Source organism: Topomyia yanbarensis, chromosome 1 (genome assembly GCF_030247195.1).
Source record: "Topomyia yanbarensis strain Yona2022 chromosome 1, ASM3024719v1, whole genome shotgun sequence".
Taxonomy (NCBI): Eukaryota; Metazoa; Arthropoda; class Insecta; order Diptera; family Culicidae; genus Topomyia; species Topomyia yanbarensis.
Window position 1 is genome coordinate 185,828,556 of NC_080670.1, and position 23,999 is coordinate 185,852,554.

The 23,999-nt window shown below is 41.0% G+C and overlaps 1 protein-coding gene across 3 annotated transcripts in view; it reads left to right on the forward strand.

The window, feature by feature from the left end:
• Positions 1 to 23,999, forward strand: part of LOC131684276 (calcium-binding mitochondrial carrier protein Aralar1) — a 47,264-nt gene that overhangs the window by 17,377 nt on the left and 5,888 nt on the right. The window contains exons 1-9 of one of the 3 annotated variants that reach the window (XM_058967003.1): positions 3,981 to 4,474; positions 11,997 to 12,137; positions 12,235 to 12,684; positions 12,744 to 12,967; positions 13,195 to 13,230; positions 13,793 to 13,959; positions 22,685 to 22,803; positions 23,284 to 23,454; positions 23,515 to 23,953. In XM_058967003.1, the coding sequence (XP_058822986.1) occupies positions 4,421 to 4,474; positions 11,997 to 12,137; positions 12,235 to 12,684; positions 12,744 to 12,967; positions 13,195 to 13,230; positions 13,793 to 13,959; positions 22,685 to 22,803; positions 23,284 to 23,454; positions 23,515 to 23,953 (1,801 nt within the window). In that variant the 5' untranslated portion in view covers positions 3,981 to 4,420. Of the gene's footprint in view, positions 1 to 3,980; positions 4,475 to 11,996; positions 12,138 to 12,234; positions 12,685 to 12,743; positions 12,968 to 13,194; positions 13,231 to 13,792; positions 13,960 to 22,684; positions 22,804 to 23,283; positions 23,455 to 23,514; positions 23,954 to 23,999 lie in introns of those variants that run through there. The other 2 variants (XM_058966993.1, XM_058967010.1) reach the window with 2 other exon arrangements.

Here is a 23,999-nt window from a genome sequence, read left to right on the forward strand (position 1 = left end):
TACTGGCATTTGGTGGCAGCTTCAGGCAACAAACAGTTTTCACGGGGCTGAGCCCATATCAACTACCCATTCAAACCGATCCCAGAACCGTTTCGAAATCCTTAATGGAGACCAGCTCAAAGGCAACAACCGATTCCGACTCAATCGGTTGTTGCATTTGAGCTTAAACATCGTGTACGTACACCGGATGCGTACACAAGAAAGATAAACGCAAAACAAAACGAGCTAACGCTAGTGATGATGAGTACGTACATGGGGTTCGGTTGTGCAGGCGAACACGTATACGTGTTTTTGTACGCATTAGCGTGTTTGAGTTTTCACACGAAATGCGGGTGTAGCATGAGCACAGAACTAGAGCGAACACGGTGTTCGATGTTCATTTGGGAAGACAGCTTCATATAAACTATAGGTATCAGTTGCTTAATGGTATCCGAGACAAATGAAAATCAAACATCAAAGTACTTCCAATTTCCGAATAATACTCCAGCAGCGTGGAGCGCTTCTCGGCTGTTGCCGAAATGTCAAAGGTCCACTCGGACAAGATCAGGGTCCTTTTAGCAAACTCAAAGCAGGCAAACGATATTGCTTGCTGCGAGTATTTCACGCGGTACTATATTGTGTATGTTCCAGCAGTAATTGTAGAAATTGAAGGTGTCGTTTATGATGAGTTTGGCATGCGAGGATCTACTGAAGTGCGGGGTTGGCTGTTTTAGCCGGTGAAAATAGTGGAGGGGTTGTACTTTACGATTAGTCTCTTAAGATGGCTCAAAAACTTATCCCCAATCAAATTCCTCTCGGGTGAACTTCGCTTGAACCGCTTTACGCTAGTTTAGTTGATACACCCAAATCCGACGGGTATGTTTATGCCATTGCGCATTGCGGTATTAATCTCATATTGCAGCAAAGGTAGTAAACGGTGGAATGACGAATTCCGGTTGCTGTTCATGTATGTGTATCACACAACCAAACACTTTTTGAGTATGTGTCAAGCTCGGCTCTGTTCGTATGTAGGATAATTCGGTCGATTTCTATGATAGTGTTAGTATCGTGTCAAACCAACCGGAATTCTAGCAGATTTCTGCCCAAATTCAGGCTGAAATCTGCCCCAATATTGGCAGAAACCAGCCGGAATTACAGATTTTTTTTACTGGGTAGGTTGGATAGTCAAATAAAATTGTGGGCAGTTTCCGGATCCAGCACAGTTCCCGATCCGGACCAGCTCATAAACCCGATCCTCCCGTATCCGGACCAGCACCCGGATCCGGACCAGTTCCCGGATCTTGACCAGTACCCGGATCCGGACCGGTCCCTAGAACCAGCCTAACCCCTTTTCCCCTTATCAGCTCCGGACCTGAAACAGGCCCAGACTTGGTTCGGATGTGTGGATTCAAACCGTAGGTCTTGCTTCCCTACATGACGGGAAGCACTGTGCATGATTTGTGCAGTCGCTTCCTTGCTGTTGACGTCCGTGATAGAAAAACTGACCGAAATACCCCACCACTATTCCGAGTCGGAGTCTGACTTAGCTTTGAAGCTAGCCGAGTGTGAGCCGATATTCAAATACGGAATGTGTCGTGTAGAAAAAATCGACACTCGTTTTTATCCACAATGTGTTTGCTTTGCTTGATGCGCAATACAATGACAAGTGAAGTGCTCCACACTTCCAGACAATCCGACGCGTTAATATTTATTGTATAAGAATTGATGAAACATGCGATGTAGAGAAGATTTGAATGTGTTGGTATTGCCGTTTAGGGAATCTTTTGTTGGGACCGTTTCAGTATTAAACATCTTGCTATTAGAGCACTTTCTTCTTATTACCGTAAAAGTATTACAGCCGAGTTTTGGGTGTAGTTGTGCCTCCTAAATAATTAGTTTGTCTAGTCTTGCAAATGAATTTTAAACTTTTCGAAGCTCGCCTTTGAATTTCTTTTAGGATAAGAACTCCTACAAAGTATTCGATCTATCGTATATCGATTCTCTCTGATACTCTCAATTTCACTGTTGAGGTAAAACTACGTCTTTGTTTCCGATATACGGATACACTTTGAAAATTCAACAAAAATGGCATGTAACGAAAAGTGATCAGGTTTAAAATGCTTATAATTCAGCCATTTCACGATAATTTTTTGGATTTTTTGCACATATCGCTCAGAAATACTTCTAAGAACAGATTCCAATGGATAAACCCAAAGATTTTTATATAATGGCCTTTATAAAATTAAATAATGTATAACAGAATCAAAATACCATGCATTTGCACACAGAAGGTAGCGCTTCCCAAGTCCGGCACGACAGATTTATGTACCTAGCGCGCTACGCTTCTACGAATGACGTCATCACCGACTGTTGAAAGAACCGATTTGGTCGGACAGGCTCAGTCGCCTGTTGAGCTGAAGGCAGAGTATTTCGTTGCGTGCTTTCGTTGCGCAAAGATGAAAACTTTGTTAGCATCAAATTTACACGAATCGATGGAAAGCGCAACGAAGGTTTATTATTTTCGTTAATGGATTCCACTTGATTCATTGCCATTCTGCCTATCCTACTTTGATTCTGCGAATACGTACTACAAAGTCTATTTATGAACAAATACACTGCCACTCACAAAACCGTCGCAAAAAGGCATCTAAGTCCATATACAAAATTATTTTCGGTTTTTGTGTATTTATAGCTCCGATATATGAACAAGCATCCGCTACATTTAAATGTCTACTTTAGGAAAGTTGCAATAATGGAAAAATGAAACTAGAAAGCTTGTTCCATTTCGGGTTTTTTACCGCTCAATTTCTAGTAAATAGCTTCACTATTTATGATCACAATGTTTTGGAAATTTGAGTGCACGGTGGTGCTAATTGTTCCATTTCGTTAAAATGTCAGTATCGAAAAAATATCGGCAAAAAAGTAGTAATACCACGAAATATCAACGCGATAAATACCGATCTAAAATCTCGATATTCGGACGCCGCAGTATCGATATTTTATGTAAAGCTATAGTATCGCCCAATATTATATACACCCGAATTTAAGCGAGTGTAGATTTCGTACACTCGTATAATGCATCGGCCAAAACGTAAATGCCGTTGATTAGAGCTACTTGGTTAAATGTATTACGATTCACTCATAAAGAGCTTCAAGAGATAAGTGTTGTGAAATAAAAGAGCCATATAACAATTGATTCTTTCTATATTTATTGCCACTAATTTGGTTCTCTTACATTGTGGCACCAGGTTGCTTTGTTTCGTTTTATATGCTAACGGAATGATTCGCAATGCGATTGATCCCATGCCGTACTCAGTTTTACTAAAAATTTAAATTAAGGCAGCGTTTTCATAATCTTACTTATTTTTACGTAAATACTGAACTAATTATTATAATTAAGGAGCGTCGTCTACCCTTGAAAAACATATAGAAAGAGAACAGCGGCGGCTCCATTTTGTAACGTTTGGATTCGTTGGCGTTGGCCTTTTGATATTTGGATTGGAAATTCCAAACAGGTAGTACGCTACGAAAGAAGTGCAGTGCCCAACTGGACAGAGTATGTATCTCAATAAAACAAAACCCTTGTCATTCATTTTAGATGGTATGCTTAGATTAAGGGAACAGTCTAGATCTAAATACTGGCCATATTTACTCTTGTTCTACAAAAAATCCTGATGTCGTTGGACGCGCTGCCATACGATACCAGGGCATACGTTATCAAAAATTCCTGTTTTCGTCTTCACCACTCTCTTGCTCTTTACTTTTCTAGTCAATCATATTTATCCATATAAGCAACAAAGAAAATTATAAAATATGTCGTTTGCTCAAAATTTATTTCTCTGAAAGTTTCGAATCAAATCCGAATCCAACATTCTAATCTCACCGGTAAAAAAACTGACCCGCTCCGAGCAAACAGAGCTTCTAAAGAGCGAAATCGCAAATAAACTACATATAAAATCATGTTACATTCCCAGTACCTACCAGAGCTCCGCCGTAGCATTCCACATTTGCCACTGTCAAGGGTTTGTTGTTTGGTGTAGGTGGAGCACACGCGGTCCGCGATTCCACTCGTTGATATCTAATTACACGGTTTCGTTCTTTTTTTTTAATTAGTAATTGTTATACCGTTCCCCATTCCCCATTCAATAGCTGTCAAACAGCTGAGCCCTCCCTATCCCGGGGGATTAGCAACGCACATGAGTGTCATCCCCGCGTGTGTTCGCATTTTCCGTCGACCTTCCGGGTGTCTGTCTAGTATTGTTCAAGGTCGCTACATCGTTGTACGTGTCCGTTAGCGGTGTTCTGTTCGTGTCGAAGTGATTCGGTGTGTAATTCTGATTCGTGTCTATGTGCGAAGGAAAATTCATTATCATTGGAGAAGATTCCACAGTGAAACGTTCAAGTTGGGAAAACTGGATACTAATTGATACATCACGAAGCGATGGCGGAGAAAAATGCAACCAATAATGAGAAAAAGTTACGGAAGGAGAAAGAGGTAGGAGGTTCGATCAATTAGAGTGCTTGTGTTTGCAGATGGGAGATTTTCATGAATATCTACCGATGGGCATTAATTATTAATCAAATTTGATCTGTTAGAACTCTGGTAGTTATTCGTTGGTAGTCAAATGATGTTATGCTAGTTGCTGAAATGCATTGACAGTAAATCAATAAAATTATAAATAAGAAAATTTATCAAATAAAAGTTCACGCTCTCAGTGTTGCTATTCGCTAATTCGTCTCAGGCCCTATAGAATCGTGATTCGCTGGTTGGGACGCTAGCACCGTCCAAACAAATAACTAATTTTATTCGCTGGTTGACACGACTGGCAGATGTTAGAACAAGCCAGAAGGGATGTTGGTGGTATATATGATTCCATTCAAGTCTCTAACTGTTGTCAGTTTAATTGTCCAAATGAAATAGACATGATATTTTGATGAAATAATGTAACAACTTATCTACTGAGGTGACTCATTTAGCCTACTCAAACACTGCATAGAAGTACCTATTTGATCTTTGAGTGAATACCAAACGAGGTCCATCTTTGTACGTGCTTCTATAAAAACCCACCGAGGTGGCTGTGACAAAATCATCATATCAGTTATAACCCCCTAAAACTGTTTGCTCTTGTTTGTATCAGGATTTGTCTAAATTAGGTCCCTTATCTGTGAAAAAGTCATATTTTTAACAGAATAAATCACATAACGGTCGCTAAAGCAACTAAAAATTTTAAATACTTGCCATTTCTCCAATACTACTTCCTATTTTAATGTGACTATATACTATACTAAAATATTAGCGCGTATTCCCTTTCCGCACGACAATCAAAGAGAGTTTGTGAATCATCCTAAAAATAACATTCGCTGGCATTGAACTACTTTCCAACCAAGTTCGTTTGCATTAATTCATTCCCTCTCACTTCAGATATCTCCTACAACATTTGTTTGTATATGGTAAACGACCTTTCCGATGTAATCAAACTTTTAAATCGCTTTATCTTATCAAGAAAATAAATTATAAGACTAGAACCATCAGTATCACTGCATAGTGCATGCATATGGAAGGAAAAGTTATCAGTAAAAATTTTTGCTTTCTTTCCTCGCGTGTATAAAGAACACACAGAAGAAAAAAAACAATCGACCTTTGAATGTGCTCAGCCTGTGTTTTGTGAGTCTGTCCGAAAATAACCCAAAACACGGAGAGTCACTTGCCGCAAGCGTGATTTTGTTGAACTTGTGTGTGCGCGGGATAGTAGTGGGAAGCCACAGAAACAGAGAAAGAGCGGGAGAGAGTGGGAGAGAAACACCACGCGGACATCCACCGGGAGCAGCTGATACCGACCGGTATAGTAGTCATTCTGCGTCAGCGAGGAATGTACCCGCGCGGGTGTGCGTTGCGGTTGATTGATTCATGAATCGTCGCGGCCGGAACTGTGTGACGTACGTCGATACTCACTAAGCGGGTATTTTCAAACTCGATTGAGCACATATTTTGGCACGGCTTGATTTAGATTGCTGTTGACCTGAGTCGAAGTAAGGGGGTTCCGATGGGTGGTTTTGAATGGTACAAACTTGAAGTAAACTTGATGAAATTCGTATTTTAGGAGTTCTAATACCAAGTAGATTTATTCAACAGGCGTATTAGCAAGGGAAGATGGGGTAACATCCACGATCCTCAGCAATCAAATGTATAACTTAAAATGGACAAAAATTTCAAATCTCGCTGTTATACATATGAAAGACCGTTAATTTAGCAACAATCAAACATTACTGAACATCTAGTTTTGTCTTAAATTTGTTGATTTTTCATAACGGAGTAAGACGGACAGAACACCCGCGAATCGCAGAGGAGATTTGGTATATTTCACATCCCTGCTCTCACTTGAGTACTATCGTTCTAAAATTTTTATAACTTTCCCTACTTAGTAATTTCAAGCTAATCGAATGTCGTTAAAATGTTATTTTATTCGTTTTTTTATAATTGGTTCATTTTATTCCTTTGAATATTGATTATAATAATTTTATTAATTGTATTTATTATGCGAATTTTAATCATTTTATCACATTCATTCATTTTATTCTTTAGATTAATTTTTACATTCATTCCGTTGATCAATTGAATTGATTGTTGCCATTTTATTCTTCTTATGCATTTTATTCATTATATTAATTTGGATTATTTTATTCATTTGATAAATTCTCTGCAATTTTATCAACCACTTTCATTCGTTCACTTCTGATCATTTATTCATTCCATTAAGGGGTTATATGCAAAGTTGGGGGAAAAAAGTGAGCTAAGTTCGGGATTTTTTATGGGTTTTAAGCAAATTTTCTTCGAAAAAGCGTTGGATATTCTTGGGAGTACTATTGAAAAAAGAAAAACAAGTTGAGTTCTAAACATATGTAAATATTGTGGGAGTTTTTGCCCCTCCCCCGATGCGCTTTTTCTCAGAGACTTGCAGTCAACATTCTCCGAGGCGACCCGCTCAACTGAAATCATTAAAGTAAAAAAATATTGAAGAATTCTTGTTTGTTTACGAAAAACCAATATTCTTGTAGATGTACCTTGGCCGCCCTGTCATCTAGGGTCTGTTGGACAGGCAAATAAATTAGAAATCAAGTAGTGGGCAAACTAGCTTCTATTGCGCCCGTCTGGCAACATCTATGATGTTGAGAACTATCACACGAACTCAATTTTAAGTTATAGGCTTTCGAGAAAATCGTGCATGATGTACTAATAGTTACCATTGTAACCTCTGGCTACGCAGGGCGAAATAATGTGACAACAATAAAAATTGAAAAGTAATGTCTAGTTTAGGATATAATCGGAGTGTTATGAACGGTGTTCAGTCATTTGGTCGAAAGCCATTTAGCCGAATGGTGTTCGGCCGAACGCTCTTTGGCCGAAAGGACCGAACGGGTCATTTGGATGAATGCCATTTAGCCGAATGCTCTTTGGCCGAATCTCGATTGGTCGAATGGGACATTTGGCCGAATGGGACATTTGGTCGAATGGGACATTTGGCCGAACGGGGCATTTGGGCGAATGGGACATTTGGCCGAATGGGACATTTGGCCGAATGGGACATTTGGCCGAATGGGACATTTGGCCGAATGGGACATTTGGCCGAATGGGACATTTGTCCGAATGGGACATTTGTCCGAATGGGACATTTGGCCGAACGGGACATTTGACCGAACGGGACATTTGGCCGAATGGGACATTTGGCCGAATGGGACATTTGGCCGAATGGGACATTTGGCCGAATGGGACATTTGGCCGAATGGGACATTTGGCCGAATGGGACATTTGGCCGAATGGGACATTTGGCCGAATGGGACATTTGGCCGAATGGGACATTTGACCGAATGGGACATTTGGCCGAATGGGAAATTTAAACCGAATGGGACATTTGGCCGAATGGGACATTTGGCCGAATGGGACATTTGGCCGAATGGGACATTTGGCCGAATGGGACATTTGGCCGAATGGGACATTTGGCCGAATGGGACATTTGGCCGAATGGGACATTTGGCCGAATGGGACATTTGGCCGAATGGGACATTTGGCCGAATGGGACATTTGGCCGAATGGGACATTTGGCCGAATGGGACATTTGGTCGAATGGGACATTTGGTCGAATGGGACATTTGGTCGAATGGGACATTTGGTCGAATGGGACATTTGGCCGAATGGGACATTTGGCCGAATGGGACATTTGGCCGAATGGGACATTTGGCCGAATGGGACATTTGACCGAACGGGACATTTGACCGAACGGGACATTTGACCGAACGGGACATTTGGCCGAACGGGACATTTGGCCGAACGGGACATTTGGCCGAATGGGACATTTGACCGAACGGGACATTTGACCGAACGGGACATTTGACCGAACGGGACATTTGTCCGAACGGGACATTTGGCCGAACGGGACATTTGACCGAACGGGACATTTGGCCGAATGGGACATTTGGCCGAATGGGACATTTGGCCGAATGGGACATTTGGCCGAATGGGACATTTGGCCGAATGGGACATTTGGCCGAATGGGACATTTGGCCGAATGGGACATTTGACCGAATGGGACATTTGACCGAATGGGACATTTGGCCGAATGGGAAATTTAAACCGAATGGGACATTTGGCCGAATGGGACATTTGGCCGAATGGGACATTTGGCCGAATGGGACATTTGACCGAATGGGACATTTGAACGAATGGGACATTTGACCGAATGGGACATTTGGCCGAAAGGTCCAATTAGCCGAAAGATTTAGTTGGCCGAAAGGTCCATTTCGTCGAATGTCATTTGGTTGAATGCCGTTTGAATGTAGGTCATTTTGCCAAAAGTAATTTGGCTGACAGAGGGGCCGAAAATTTGTCCATTTTATGTGACTGAATAACCGAAATAGAGAAATACGACCTAATTAATAACGTTATTCATTTGTCTTATATGTTGTCTATTTATTTTTGTATTTACAATAGTTGTTATTGTTGATCCAAATATCATGTGGATACTTTCCTTCTTTTTAACATGAGCTGTTCTTTTATATCTATCTATACGGAAATAGAGCGATTTAATTTTTTCTAAAGCTCTCGATAAGGTATTCAGTTTTCAGAGAGAGTGAGAAGTATTAAGAGACGACATATATCCATTTCGGGTTTATAAAAATGTTTTAAGGAAATGGTTATCCAATGTAATATGACTAGTTAAGATATTTTTCATTTTTCGATAAGGGTTTGAAATTTATTTGGTGTACTGGTTTTCTCAAGTGAATCGATAAAAAGTTAAAGAAATTTGAACAATTCCATAATTTGTTTGTTTCAATAATGTTACAATATACATTACATTTTTGGTTTTTGACGTAATTGTCCGTACCTTTATTTGAGATGTTTGGTAGTGTTCCACGGAATAATAGACTTACGTCCTTCGCAAATAATCCTGAAATAATTCTGATTGCGCTGAGGCATTGTGTTGCTCTCATAAGCCTAAGATGAACTCCTATCTCAGAGATCTCGACTTTAACAGTACGTACACAAGAGGTTGGGAACTATAATTAGCTAGGATGTTTGCGTTTCGACTTCGTCTCTTCTGAACCATTGCACTTGACCAATGAACCGGACTGACGCTAGTCCAAAATTGGAAACACTACTTGTGAACACACAAAACGTCTTTTAACTTACGATTGTGGTCAAACCTCAATTGTTATTAGGGATGGCAGTAGAGTTTTTGTATATATTGCAATCAAAACATTCCTAGATTGTAACGGATTTCTGGTGTTTTGTTATACAGCTATCGAATAAAAGTAATTAAACGGCCTTCGGTAGCTCGATTTGATAGTAATCTATAACATCGATTTTTTTAGAATTTTTTTCGAGAGTTGGCATACTGCAGCTGTAGGTTCTTGGAAGGGCCCCCGTCAGAATCACACACTACAATTGCGGACGAGACAGGCAATGTCTAAACACTGCTTAAGGCCAATTGCAGCGGGCCGTGATTCTGAATTTGATATTCATTGAACGGTTCAAATATGTGTGGGCGTAGATACTTCGCGTTCGCGTGTATCATCGCGAAGAGCTCGAGCATTTGTATGCTAACGAGTTCAATCGCGCTTGCATGTCGCCTGTGCTAATGTGTATGTAACTTCGCGTGAATAAATTCTAATTTATAGCCGTGTGCCTTTCGCATATTCGCGTGTGTTCTTGGATGATCGCGCGCGGATTGTGAATTTAATACTTAATTTTTGGTGTACGGCTCAGATACTAGAAGAAAGTGAGATCTCGGAGTTCCCGGTTATGTCACCATGGAAGGTGTTGTCTAGTGGACATGAGCTTTATTTTTTTATTGGTCCAACTGAATGTATGGACCTAAGTTGCTAGGACGGTGGGTAATGATTTCCAGACGTGACCGATTCATGATCGCGCGAACACAGACGTTTTTAGTTTCGCGTTTGAGACCGCGACTGAAACTTCACGAAGGGCTTAAGCGTTCGTATGTTAACATGTTTGTCGCGTGTGCTCGCATGCATGTGACTTCGCCTGTATAAAACTCGGTTTTGTAACCGTGTGGCCTTAGATGGTCTTACGGACTGTCTTCCTGATATTTAGTACTCAGTGTATAATTCACATTCTGATAGGGCGTGAGTTACCCCATATCACTAGAGTTTTTGGTCATGTCGACATAGAACGTGTTGTCCAGTGAATATGGGAGCTTTATTTTTTAATTGGTCCAATTGAAGGCATGGATAACGTGCTGATATCAAGGATATAAACTTCCGGAAGTGAATCATGATTGTGTGAGCGTAGAAGTTTTTAGAGTAAAGCTTGAGACTGCGTTTGAAAATTTATAAGCGCTGAGACGTTCACCTTATTATCGGGAAGTTATCATGTTTGCGAGATCGAGGGTGTAGGTGCCGTGGTTGGTCGCGAAGGGCTCAAGCATTTGTATATTAACATGTTTGTCACGTGTATGTGACTTCGCGTATATAATTTTCGATTTTATAATCATGTGGCGTATATTCCTTTCCTATATCCATCACATGATGCTATTGACTTTAATATTATTGCACCATCTACGATCATTGCGATCCGTACATTTCCTTGATACCAAAATCGTAACCGTTATCGGCGGTAGTTGAAAGTAGACTGATTTGGAATTTTTGAACCCATTGGAACTATAAATAGCTCTCCAACCGATATATGGCTGTTTTCTAATGTCGTTTTTGCTTGAAGCGAAGCTGAGTCAGTTTCTAACCCCAACTGCTCTCAAAATGTATGAACTGACAGCGGTTGGGGTCAGAACATGACTCAGTTTCGGGTTCAAGCGAAAACGCCAGAAGTAACAAAACACTATCAACTTTTTTTTGTTCAGTAGTCTGTAAACCTTCGGTCGTTGATTAGTCGGAATTTATACATATTGTTGGATTTTTCACATGAATCCGAAATTTTTAATTAAAAAATTTCATAAATTTAAGATCTCGGAATCGAGATGGGGATATTTCTTGTTGTCATGCATTAGGGTCAATCAACAAACCTCATAGTCAAATCAGCAATTCTTGGATTATAATCTTCTAAAGATTATCTAAGTTTACAATAGTTTTTCCGCGCGAATTCTGTTTTCTAAAGATTTCGGTCTACTACACTTATGATTTCTGATTGTTTCGAGCAATGTCACTCAGCTTAAACCCTGTTCCATTCGCCGGTACCTACCGGGTGCAATCAATCGTCACAAACTTGGGCCGTCTCCTTATCATTATACGCATACTCAGCCACGCACGTTCATTCATTCGGCATTCGGCGCCGCCGACTTGCCAAATCGCTGCCGTCTTCTGTTATCATGTTTGTCGTTTTGGGACCGACCGGCGCCCGAGAATAGGTTCACTCGGTGGATAATGTTTATATTATTCAGTTGTATGGGAGCACCAAACGAAAATGTCGCTATTGAGTAGAACCGTAATTCGCTTGGGATAAGTTTACAAATAGATGTTTAATTCCATCTTTTTTTCTTTATTTACAGAGTCCGTTACATTTGAAGCGAGCATCTACGGAGAAGCTGCGGGAAATCTTCAGTAAATATGCCACCCACGAGGTCAACGGTGAACTTTTTATGACCAGTGAAGACTTCGTATGGAGCTTTCTGGGCCAGTCGTACAACGAGGTGAGTCAGCCATTTGTTTAGATAACTTTCAGCTGACCTTTCCTATCATCAACTGTTCATGTGATCCGCGACACTTACGTGTGTTTGTCACCGGCAGGCATCCGTAAAGCTGCTGACCAGTATCGCCGACACCAGCAAGGATGGACTGATTTCGTTTGCCGAGTTCCAGGCGTTCGAAGGTCTGCTGTGTGCCCCGGATGCCCTGTACAAAACCGCCTTCCAGTTATTCGATCGTAACGGAAACGGTTCGGTGACGTACAGTGAGTTTGTCGATGTTTTCCAACAGACCGATCTGCACGCTAAAATCCCTTTCAAACTGGACGGTCCATTCATACAGCTCTACTTCGGCAAGGACCGACAGCGGATGATTAGCTATGCGGAATTTTCCCAGTTCCTGCATGACTTCCACGAGGAGTGTGCGCTGGAAGCGTTTCGCATGAAGGACACCTCCGGGTCCGGGTTCATCTCGGCACTCGACTTCCAGGATATTATGGTTAATGTGAAAAAGCATCTGCTGACGGCGGAGGTGAAGGATAATCTGGTTGCGGTAGGTGGCGATATTCAATTTTTTTTTAAATTTTAATATGAAGTTCCTTCCATTTGTAGGTTACCGAGGGACACCGAGTCAGCTTTCCATACTTCATGGCATTTAATTCGTTGCTGAATAATATGGAGTTGATTAAACGCATTTATCTGAACGCTACCGCAGGCAGTCGAACGGAACCGATCACCAAGGAAGAGCTACTTCAATCGGCACAAACAATGAGTCAGATCACCCCACTCGAGATCGATATTTTGTATCAGCTAACCGGGGCGATACATCAGACGGGGTAAGTTTATTTTAGGGGAACATTTTGCTGGTTCTGGTTCATAATTCTTACTGGAAAAATGAATCAGTTTCAAGCTTTGTACGTTTACGTGTAAATCTTTATTGAAATTGTGTAAATTTACTAAAACATAATATTTGCCTCGTGTAACTGTTTCTCTTCCTTTTGTAACGCCGCCTTGCCGCTGTTTGTTCTAACGTAAAATCAAAACATTGCTACGGATGGCAAAGGGTTTGGTGGAAGCGTAAAAAAGTTATAGAAAATAGGCAAGTTATCTTTGCACCAGAGAGTTCACCTGTTATGCGATACCCTGTAAAGTCAAAAGTACTCATTCATTTTCAGAGCTTGTTGATCAACTGATTTTCCCCTTCATATTATGTTAAAAATATTAGTCTAATGCACTTCAAACTTTAAACAATAGAGACTATTCCAAATCGCGATGAGTTCGTAAGTTTTTTTTCTTTCCCAGTATTAAGCTAACGGATCAAGTAGAGTGATTTCATTAGACAAGTTTATAATTCTTTCAATTCTGCTATCATATAACATTGGAACAGACCAGCGAAACCTTCGACTATTTATACAAATTTATAAAGCTGTTTTCCATTGTTTTTTCTCTCTTTTTCCACGTTTGTTTTTTATTCGTTTTGTTGTTTATGTTCTATTGCTACTTTTAATCCAAATGTTCCGTTACCCCATTGATTTAACCACCCTGTTTCTTCGAGTATGATTATGTGTTGTTTTCTTTTTCTTCTTTTTTGATCTTCAATTGGCAATTGTGTTTTGCTTATGTACGGAAACATACATACAAAACGTGTTGCGGTGTTGCAGACGCATAGTGTACAACGACTTGAGCAGTATTGCACCGGAACACTACACAAAACATATAACCCGACGGTTGGCGGAGATTAAAGCCGTCGAATCACCGGCCGACCGGTCCATCTGGATTCAGCTGCTGGAGAGCACGTACCGGTTTACGCTGGGATCGGTCGCTGGCGGTAAGTATTGAAAATGGGTCATGCTTTTTACGTGCTCTGTAAGAGTTGCCAAGCCAGTTTGGAGCGAAACGTATCCGAAATTGATTGTAGATTTGGGTCAAAATCAACCATTTTGTTTTAGTTCAACTAGATTATATTGTGTTGGATTCCCGTTCGATCGCTGTTCTTCGAGTGATTGTTGCTTGAATATTCACGAATTTCAGTAATTATGGAGAAATTCAATCGAGTTGTTACTGAAATCTAGATCGAATTGTTTCGAAATCGATCAATCGTAAAATACCGACCGAAATATGAATTCCGACAAAACACTAGCACCACCTGTTGTCCTGTAGCTGAAATTCGATGTAATTTCGCCATAACTCGGGTAAATAAGAGTGTATGTAAGGAGAGTGAACACCACTAGACCTGCCTCTCTCTTTACCTTCGAGCATGTGCTTTGTCTTGGCTGAGCCTATTTTCGCTGCGTCCCTCTTAAAAGGCACGAAGGCCTCTTCCTCTGCTCTACGATCGATTCCAATTACATCAATATCACCCGCAAAACCCAGGAGCATACCCTATGGTGATAGTTCCGTTCCTTTGCACGCCTCTTCTCCTGATAGCTCCTTCAAGAGCAATATTGAACAGCAAATTTGAAAGTGCATCGCCTTGCTTCAGTACATCTAAGGACACATCTGCAATCCGAATGCTTGATTTTGAACCATCCAACGTCGCACGTATCAGTCTAGCCAGTTTCGCCGGAAAATCATGTTCTGACATAATCTGCCACAGCTCATTTATTTTTACTGATTCGTACGCCGCCTTAAAATCAATTAACAAATGGTTGGTCTGCAAGATCTACTCACCCTGTACTTGTCTAGATTCATCCTCAAATACTTCTAGCATACTTCAGATAAATTTATTTCAAACTTTTTCGAAATGGGATCCTTTTTGCGATAATCTGCGAGGGATATGAAGTAGCTGACTCACACGGTTTTCTTGGAAAGCACTTCCATACTTTTTCAATGGCAGTTATTAGAACACTCCACATTTCCTTGGTCCAAAAATGGCGTTTGAACGCTCTTTGCCTCATGTGTTTGTGCTGAATCTTGGGTACAGCAAATGCTAACGTAAGGAAACTCACTACCGACCATGATAAAATATTTTGCTGTAAAAAAACTCCAGGTGGACTTACTGGATTATTTTTACACCATCCGGAATTCGGAAAACAGGAGATGTTTTGCCATTTAAGGCTACTGCAGCCCAAACCATAATCGTATCCGGTTGTTGCGTCCTATATACACATTTATCGCTGGGATTATTGGAATCAAAATTTTTACTGAGTATCCTATCATTTTGAGTAAAAAAATCAATAACCTCCCGTCGACTGTACCACAAGCGGTCTCATCTCTCGATAGTTACAGCCGGTCGAACATACCAATTTGGCCTCGGATTAGTGTAAACGCCGCAAGAGAGCCTGCGTTGTATTGTGGACCAATGTAGCCCTCAGGCTCTCGTCAGAGCCGAGTATTCCAATGATGTTTTGGTCCCTCCTGCACTCAATAGCTCTCTGTTGCAGAAAACCGATTGCTTGAAAGCGTTCATCATATCGTGTGTGGTCATCTCAACAGGTTTTCTAATATTGGAGTTAGAAGATCATCGTCATCATCTCCTGCTCATATCGATCATCCGTTGTTTGTTAATTACCTTTCAGCTTATAATTATAATAGAAGTGATACATCGACAAACGAGTCCGTTCCAGCACCGACGGCTCCTGCTGTGCTTGCTCCACAACCGGATACACATCATGACCAGTTTCTCTCTGTGTACTACCAGAAAGAGAGATGGTATGAGAACAAAAACGCAAGCTTTTTCGCTGCCCCTCTCCTCCAGCGACTATGGCATCATCATTCTGACCGAGACATGGCTGCACGATGCTGTATTCAATTCAGAACTTTCGCTGGACCTCGTAATATACCGATGTGATCGCAACCCAGCTTCTAGTCATGTGCGCCGTGGTGGTGGCGTGCTCATAGCGTTGAAGAACTATCTCGCAGGTTCTCTGCTGAGCTTAAGCGGAGTTGAAAATTTGGAGCAAATTGCAGTACGTCTCTATTTGCTGTATATGTGTGAGGCCAAATAGCGACCCAGAGTTGTACAAAGCAAACACCAATTCCGTAATATCCAATATTTTGGACAAAGCCAGCAGCTCCGACAGTGTTCTCATCATCGGTGATTACAATCTTCATCGTCTGCAGTGGTCGCTTGACAGTGGTTTGAAGTGCTATTTGGTTCCCAACGCCTCGTCAACACAACATACCGTCGGTTCTCATGGAAAAGAGGGACAGTCTGTCTTTGCCTTGAGATATGGTGGTAGACTTGAGCGATTCGTAGTAATGCTGCCTAAGCTCGACTCCTGCCAGCAAAAGACAAAAGATTAGTCCGCAAGATTTTAAGCCACTTCTAGTTTTCCGATCTGTATATTTCACATCCTTGCTCTCACTTGAGTACTAAGGCTCTAAATTTTCATAACTCTCCCTACTTAGTAATCTGTAGCTAATTGAAGGTCGTTAAAGGTCTTTAAAAAGAAACTGTGACTACATATTAGTCGAAATAAAAAAGGCTATTAATACAATTGTATCAAAATATTGAAATTGTGAGAAAAACTAACGACTGTTGATGGGGTTACGTTCGGCTTCCAGTCTTTGAAGTATTTACCAAACGAAACATTTACTTTTCATCCGACATTTCGGCGGCATATATTGCGCCTTTTTCAAGGAATTATGCTAGTTACCGCGTTATCGGCAAGCACACCTTCGTATATTGGTGCAATAGTCATATTCAGCTATTTTTGCGTATTGCCACTGACTCACGAACGTTGCGGTTTAGTAATTATCCGAAAAAGATCCGTAACGAAGAAATTTATTTTGTGTTCTTTGATGGCTTCAGGAATATAATCATTGATCTGAATAATATCGGAGATAATCAATATATAAGTTATAATATTCTTATATTAGATAAATGAGTAATAAAATTCATCATTCTTGCTTTCATGAGCTGTTCTTCAAGGCATTTCTTTGACTTTTGCCCATTCATGTATGTAAGAGCTAATCTAAGTTAATGTACGTTATTCATACCTTAACCCCTTTCATGTTCATGTTGTTTATAAACATTGCGTATTGCAATGAATCTGTTTGGATTCCATTGAATCAGTGCTGCCCGGGACAGTTTAAGTTGACAACGAAAAATGGAATTTTAATATATCTTCGTTATTTTGCTATATTATTAAAAACTGATAAAACCTATCAATTTAGACTGTCTTCAATTACGTTTTCCACGCATTTAGACTATTGTAATTATTCTAGCAGAAAGGTATTGAGCAGAAGGCAAAATTCGAGCGGCTTCCAGCAATGCGAGGGCAGCACCTATCCTTATGAAAAAGTTTTTCGTGTTTTTTGACCCCACCTTTTCAAAGAAAAATAATTTTGGAACCTTATATGCACTATAATAAAGATGAACATGGAAGGGTTAATACATCTGGGATTGATTTTATACAAAAGTGATAAAACTATTCTAGTCATGTGAAATTTATTGGTTGTATACCGAGAAATTTTCGCAATCTGAGTATGCTTTTATTTGAGCAAAGATTCCTCCAAATATATACAGCAGAATAAAATGTTGACCAAGGTTGATCAGTTTCCAGTATAATTCTTCAACAACAAAAAAGTTCAAACATTCATACTACCCGAGGCCATAATCGCAAAAAAATCCTTTAAGTGATACTTCAACATGATAATTTATGCCCATCGTCCATTATGCCTAACGTATATTATGCCTAACGTCCATTATGCCTAACGTCTTTATGCCTAATGTTCATTATGCCTAACGTACGTATGCCAAACGACCGCAACATTTTGGTCCTTCGTGAATAGCAGAAAACGTTCTGGAAGTACACCAACTGATCAGTCCGCATTTGTTTGGGTAAGTAATACGCGGTCAAGCAGGTTTAATGTACCAAGCGGCGTCCCGCAAGGCAGTCATCTATCCCCTCTCATTTTTATCTTATTCATTAAACATACGGGACTCTATAGTGTAGTACGATCACTGTTCGCCAATGCGTTAATCATGTGCTCTTCCTGGCACGTCATCATAGCTCAGGGATAGCAGAACACTTTGTGCATTGGACCGGAGTCCCAAGGGTCGCAGGTTCGAATTTTGGCTCTACGGTGATTTTTCACATATCTTTCGTTTAACTCACCATTTCGATCTATCGTTGGGTACTTTTGTTTAACTCAACATTTCGATCTTATCTACCTCGTTGGATACTACCAAAATGTATTAAATATGTTATTGGCACTTCTGGTAAAACCCAAAGAAATGAATTAATTGTTTGACTCATTAGCTCCTACTAGACTAGACGTCGTTGAGATTTATAATGGAAATACTATCAATTTTACGCCTGAGTACTTTATTATTATCGTAACTACTTGAAAGATAAACAAGCAGGTCTATCACGAATAGTTAGAAGAATGATCAGAATTAATTTACTAATCTAGTACAAAAAACAGGATATCTTAAAGATGCAGAAAATGATGTATAAAGATGTTCTTGTCGCTACTTACGACATGGGAGTGCGAAACCAGTGAAATGTCGCCGGATACTACACGGCCGCATTTTTCTACCCATAACTCCGGAACCGGAACTCCGATCGACAAAAAAATCAATAGCAGCCTATTGGGAGCGCCATATCATTCGTTTGAAACCAAGTTTGTGTGAATCGTTTCAGCGATCTCTCGCTCAGCTCGAAGAATGGGAAAATTGTATGTGTGTTCTTTTTTATCAAGCGGGAATTTTCAAAAAAGATCACTGCCGACTTGTCACGTGGTACTGTCGAATTCATACTGTTCTATCTCCAGTACGCCGACCCATTAAACCTAGATTTCTTGTACTTCTCTGTTCTCTTACCCCCGGGATCATCGTTGGGTATTATTTCGGGAGAGATTGTTTCTCGTTCACCGCTGTCTTCCTTAAGCTTCTGGTATCCTTTGCGTTCGTCGAGCCATTTAGCTCTCACCTGGATCCATTTTTTTTTACCTGCATGCTTTGGGCCCAATTCTCACAGTCACGTCGCCTAGTGACTAGAAGAAAATTTCCTTCTAGTCACTAGGTGACGTGACTGTGAGAATAGGGCCCTTTGTCGCGTTCTACTCGAGTAGTCCCCGGCGGTGAATCTACCCTACTACAGAGAACAAATCCCCAACTGTGGACTTTCTCTAGAGTTCCGCAGGAATTGCTCCAACACCTCCACCCTTCCTAGAAGTAAAAGTGCCTAGTATCAACATGGACATCTGAGCCATTGCCCATATTTTCGGAATTTTTCTTGTATTATCTCAAAATCGGTATTACGAATCTTCTTTCTGACGATTTTTGCGTAGCAGTAGCCGAAATTTGAATACACCGGCTATGTGGCTTTCACTAGGTTACTTGGTAATTACTTGGTAAACATATGTGATTTTTACTAGAGGCGAAACTGAGTCATGTTTTAACCCTAGCTGTCGTCGAAATGAATGAACTGATAGTGATTGGAGTTGGAATCTGACTCTGTTTCGGAGTCAAGCCAAAACGTCATGAGTTTTTAAATTGGTTAACATTACCTTTAAATCTAAACTCGAGAAGTAGCTGGAGACAATTCAGCGTTGTTCATTATTGTATCCGGTAGGACCGCGTGTCAAAATCATAATGATACCGCTGCCGTTATTCAGTAGACCAGCCAATTGATAAGGTGAAACTTGTTATTTATTTATTAAGGCTTCAACCTCGAGGAGCGTTCGCCTTTATGAAAACATTTCAAAATTGAAATACAATTCCATTTACAATATAAATAAAAAAAATGAATAATCGAATATTATTTCTGTCAACTAACCTAGGTGCACTGTTTTCAGCTTCTTGTGTGTCAATTTTTTTTTTTTTTTTTGGTGAACACTCTGTCACTTGCTGATCATTCCGTCTGCCTTCTACCTCGCTTGCGTTTGTGTCCATTCCGTCGTTGCTAGAGCAGCTTTGATTTGCGCTGTAACATGTTTGGTGCTTTTTGTGTTTTCGAGTGACTCGGGTCGTTTATTTCTGCTCTAAATATGTTAACTATTGGCTTGGGGATACCGGGGAATATTAGTTTTCCGGCATTTACTTTTGGCCGTGTGTTTGTAGTGTATCAGCAGATGTCGAAGGCTGTTTGATGTTGCTGGTTGTAGTACATGATTTTTCTTTAGTAGTTTTGGCTCATGGCTTACCGTAGTGTGCCGTCTGGTTTCAGAACTGGCACGTGTGCGTCTGCCCAGGTAATGTGCATAGAGTTCTTTGTATGAAGTTAACATCTTTTTTTTTTATTTTGTTTATTTGACACGGCTCATAGCGGTAGCTTGACGGAGCCGTGGATCTTAAATGTGTTTACAATATGTGCAAAATAAAAATAAAAGAGCAAATATTATTGGATACCCGTTGGATCTCGTGCGCGCAACTTTTTATTGCGAGCGGAGACCTTCTTTCGCGGCTCGCCTACTGCGTCATGGGGATCATTTAATTCTCTTCTATCGTTAAAGGTGCCTTGGTGCTCGCGATCAGATGTTCTTTCCTGCTTATTACCCTTACGGGTGACCAGCGTAAATCCGTCATCATTGTTTTTATCTTCTTCACCGATATTGCTTACAGTGGTGTTTGGGGTGCTGGATGCTGCTTTTGCAGTTGTCAATATGGACTGTACAGCTGCCACAAATTTTGCAACCGTTTGTGGTTCGGGTATTGGTATTGAAAATTCTTTTTTGGGTTGGTTTTCCGTGGATTCGTTGGCAATCGGTTGAGATGCATTCTCCTCTGTATCTTCCGCGCAAGGTTGTCCGTGGTGTGCTGTCTGATTACAATACTTGCACGTAGGAGTTTGCCCATCATGGGTGCATAACGTAGTTTGATTAATAGTAGCTTCGCGGGTTTTAAGTTTTATAGTCAAGTGGGAGGGGATAGGTCTTTCGATCCGCATCCTCACCACCAGAACACCGTTAGGTGTACCCGGAAAGAAATTTCTCCACGCATCAGGTGTAACGGATTCTACTTCTCCGTATTGCGACATGTATTCTGCAACTAGATCAGGAGGGGTACGTGGTGATAGGTCATGTAGCTTTACATCTACATAGTCTTTTTCAATATACACGGGAATCTTAATTCCAACTTTATCACTATCAGCCACGTGCTTCAAGTTGTTCTGCAAAACGAAACGTTCAGCTTTGGCTAACGTGTTGAATGATATAAGTACTACATTGCGAAGATGATGATACTGGAGATACATAACCTCCTTGAGCCTAAGCTGCATCTTTACCTTCAGCAGGTATTCCACTTCACTAAAACTCAATCGTATTGAACAGAATTTAAAGTCAACGACCGCTGTGTTGGGTCGGAGCAGAGTTTTTTCGTCAACTTTACTCATGACGGCAAGAATAAATTAAATGTTTCCTTTGTTCTCGAGGCAATGCACACTAGATCGAGAGGTTGCTAGTTGTTGTTCACTTGGTTCGATTGTACGTCTGACTTGGGCAGAAGTAGAAAGTAGACTCAAAGTTAACATCTTGAGATGATCTGCTCTCGAAAATCAAGTAAGACGGTATAGGTTGGTTCAGCCGCATTCGCACCATTCGAACACCGTTGAGAAAGTCAGAGAAAAGTTTCTGCAAGTGTCACGGATTCCACTTCTCCACACTTCGACCAGAATCTATTAATATAATCCGTGCTAGTACGAGGGGCCAAATCATGTGGGCGACTTTCCGTTAGATCAAGGTCCATATGCACAGGGATCTTGTTTTTGATGTTTTCGTATTCGTCGTCGTGTTGCATGTTGTTCTTCGCTATGAAGCTTTCTGCCTCGAATAAGCAGTTGAACATTATTAGCACTACTTGTCTCGTATGATGTAGCTGTATGTGGGAAACTTCTGTAAGAAAAGGTTCCATTTTCGCCTTGATCTACTGTTCCACCTCGCGCATTAAGACGGGTCTGCGATAATTCAATCGTTTATGTTCTCCCGCAATGGGCGAAATTTATTTTGTGGTTCACTCATTTCACTTGCAGTTGGGGATAACGGAACTTTGTCTATATGTTACACGTTCACGCTAGAGTGGCAGGTGCGTTCGCAAGCGTTGCACTTTTTGACTTCTGATCTGTACGAGATGAGGAAGCATACTGAAAGTGAAACTTGTTTCACCACGTAGAACCGCATATTGTAGCGTGGTAGTGTAATTGTTGAGTATGATGGAAAATTCATAGTTCCTGCTTTTCCTATTCCAGATACAAATCATCGTATGATAAAAACAGAAGAAAATTATATTGCTAAGGTAGCAGACATTGTCATTCTAAAAATTACCTCTCCGATTTTCCACCAATGTTTTCACTATAATATTCCTTATATCAAGCCCGGGAAACTATTGCAGACGACCAAGTCCAGTCATGACAGCGAAATCGAGAAAAAAAGAAAACAGCAAAACATTAAATAATTCGAATCTTGGCAGAAAATGCTTCACCCATCCTGTTCTATTCTCGGTGCACTTCGTAGTAAGGTTCGAAATATTTCGATCTAGATTTGAGAATGACTCAAATTGTGAACAAAACTGACTTCTGATACCATCATGGCACGTAAAAAGTTGGGATATAAAATAAGGTACTTTAAATGTGAATCAAACTAATAACTTACCATTATGTCTACCACAGCTGTCGGAGCCACCGCAGTCTATCCAATCGATTTGGTCAAAACCCGAATGCAGAACCAGCGAACGGGATCATTTATCGGTGAAGTGGCGTACCGAAACTCGTGGGATTGTTGTAAAAAGGTAAACGATTTGTATAGTTTCTGTAATATAGTATACGCTAAATGGTTAACTAAAATTACGTACAACGTAGTACTCACTGGTTGGACCACAATCTCTGTCCAACCAATAAATTTGATTCGCTAGTTCAAATAACTGACACATGTCAAAAAACTGACCAAAGGGGATGTTAGTTGTGCAAGTGGTTCGTCTTAAAGTTCACATCTCTAAGCGTTGTCAGTTTGGTTGTCAAAATGGATTAGACACGAGATTTTGACATTCAGATACTTTTTAAGTTGCAATGGCCAAACAGGCGGAGGTCCATCTAAAAAGTGTCCAACCAGCGAACTACGACTGTACTCAAAACTATTTCAAGTAGAACAAGATTTACTATTATAGGTATTCAATAAAAAAAATTAAAGGGTTAACAGGCCTAAAATACAGAAACGAATTGATAGGAGAAGATTTATGTGTCCACTCTTTAATCCCATAATTCGTTCCCAGGTCATTCGCCACGAAGGCTTCCTCGGACTGTACCGTGGCCTGGTACCGCAGCTGATGGGCGTAGCTCCGGAGAAGGCCATCAAACTGACGGTGAACGATTTGGTTCGCGATAAGTTCACCGACAAACAGGGTCAAATCCCACGGTGGGCCGAAGTTATGGCTGGTGCTTGCGTAAGTAACAATATTCTTAATCAATGTACGATTTGTTGATCAAATCCTCCACCCTTCTAGGCCGGTGGCTCCCAAGTCATCTTCACCAACCCGCTGGAAATCGTCAAGATCCGCCTACAGGTTGCCGGCGAAATTGCTGGTGGTGCTAAGGTGCGTGCGTGGAGCGTCGTTCGCGAACTGGGACTTTTCGGTCTGTACAAGGGTGCCCGCGCTTGTCTGCTCCGTGACGTACCCTTCTCGGCGATCTATTTCCCCATGTACGCCCACACGAAAGCTGCCTTCGCCGACGAGCAGGGCTACAATCATCCGCTGTCTCTGCTGGTAGCTGGTGCAATTGCTGGCATTCCCGCTGCTTCACTCGTCACACCAGCGGATGTGATCAAAACGCGCCTCCAGGTGGTAGCTCGTACCGGCCAGACGACGTACAGCGGTGTGCTGGATGCAGCTCGCAAAATAATGGCCGAGGAAGGGCCACGTGCCTTTTGGAAGGGAACAGTTGGTGAGTGTAATATGTTGGCCATTTTTGCTCAAAACTCGTTCTAACC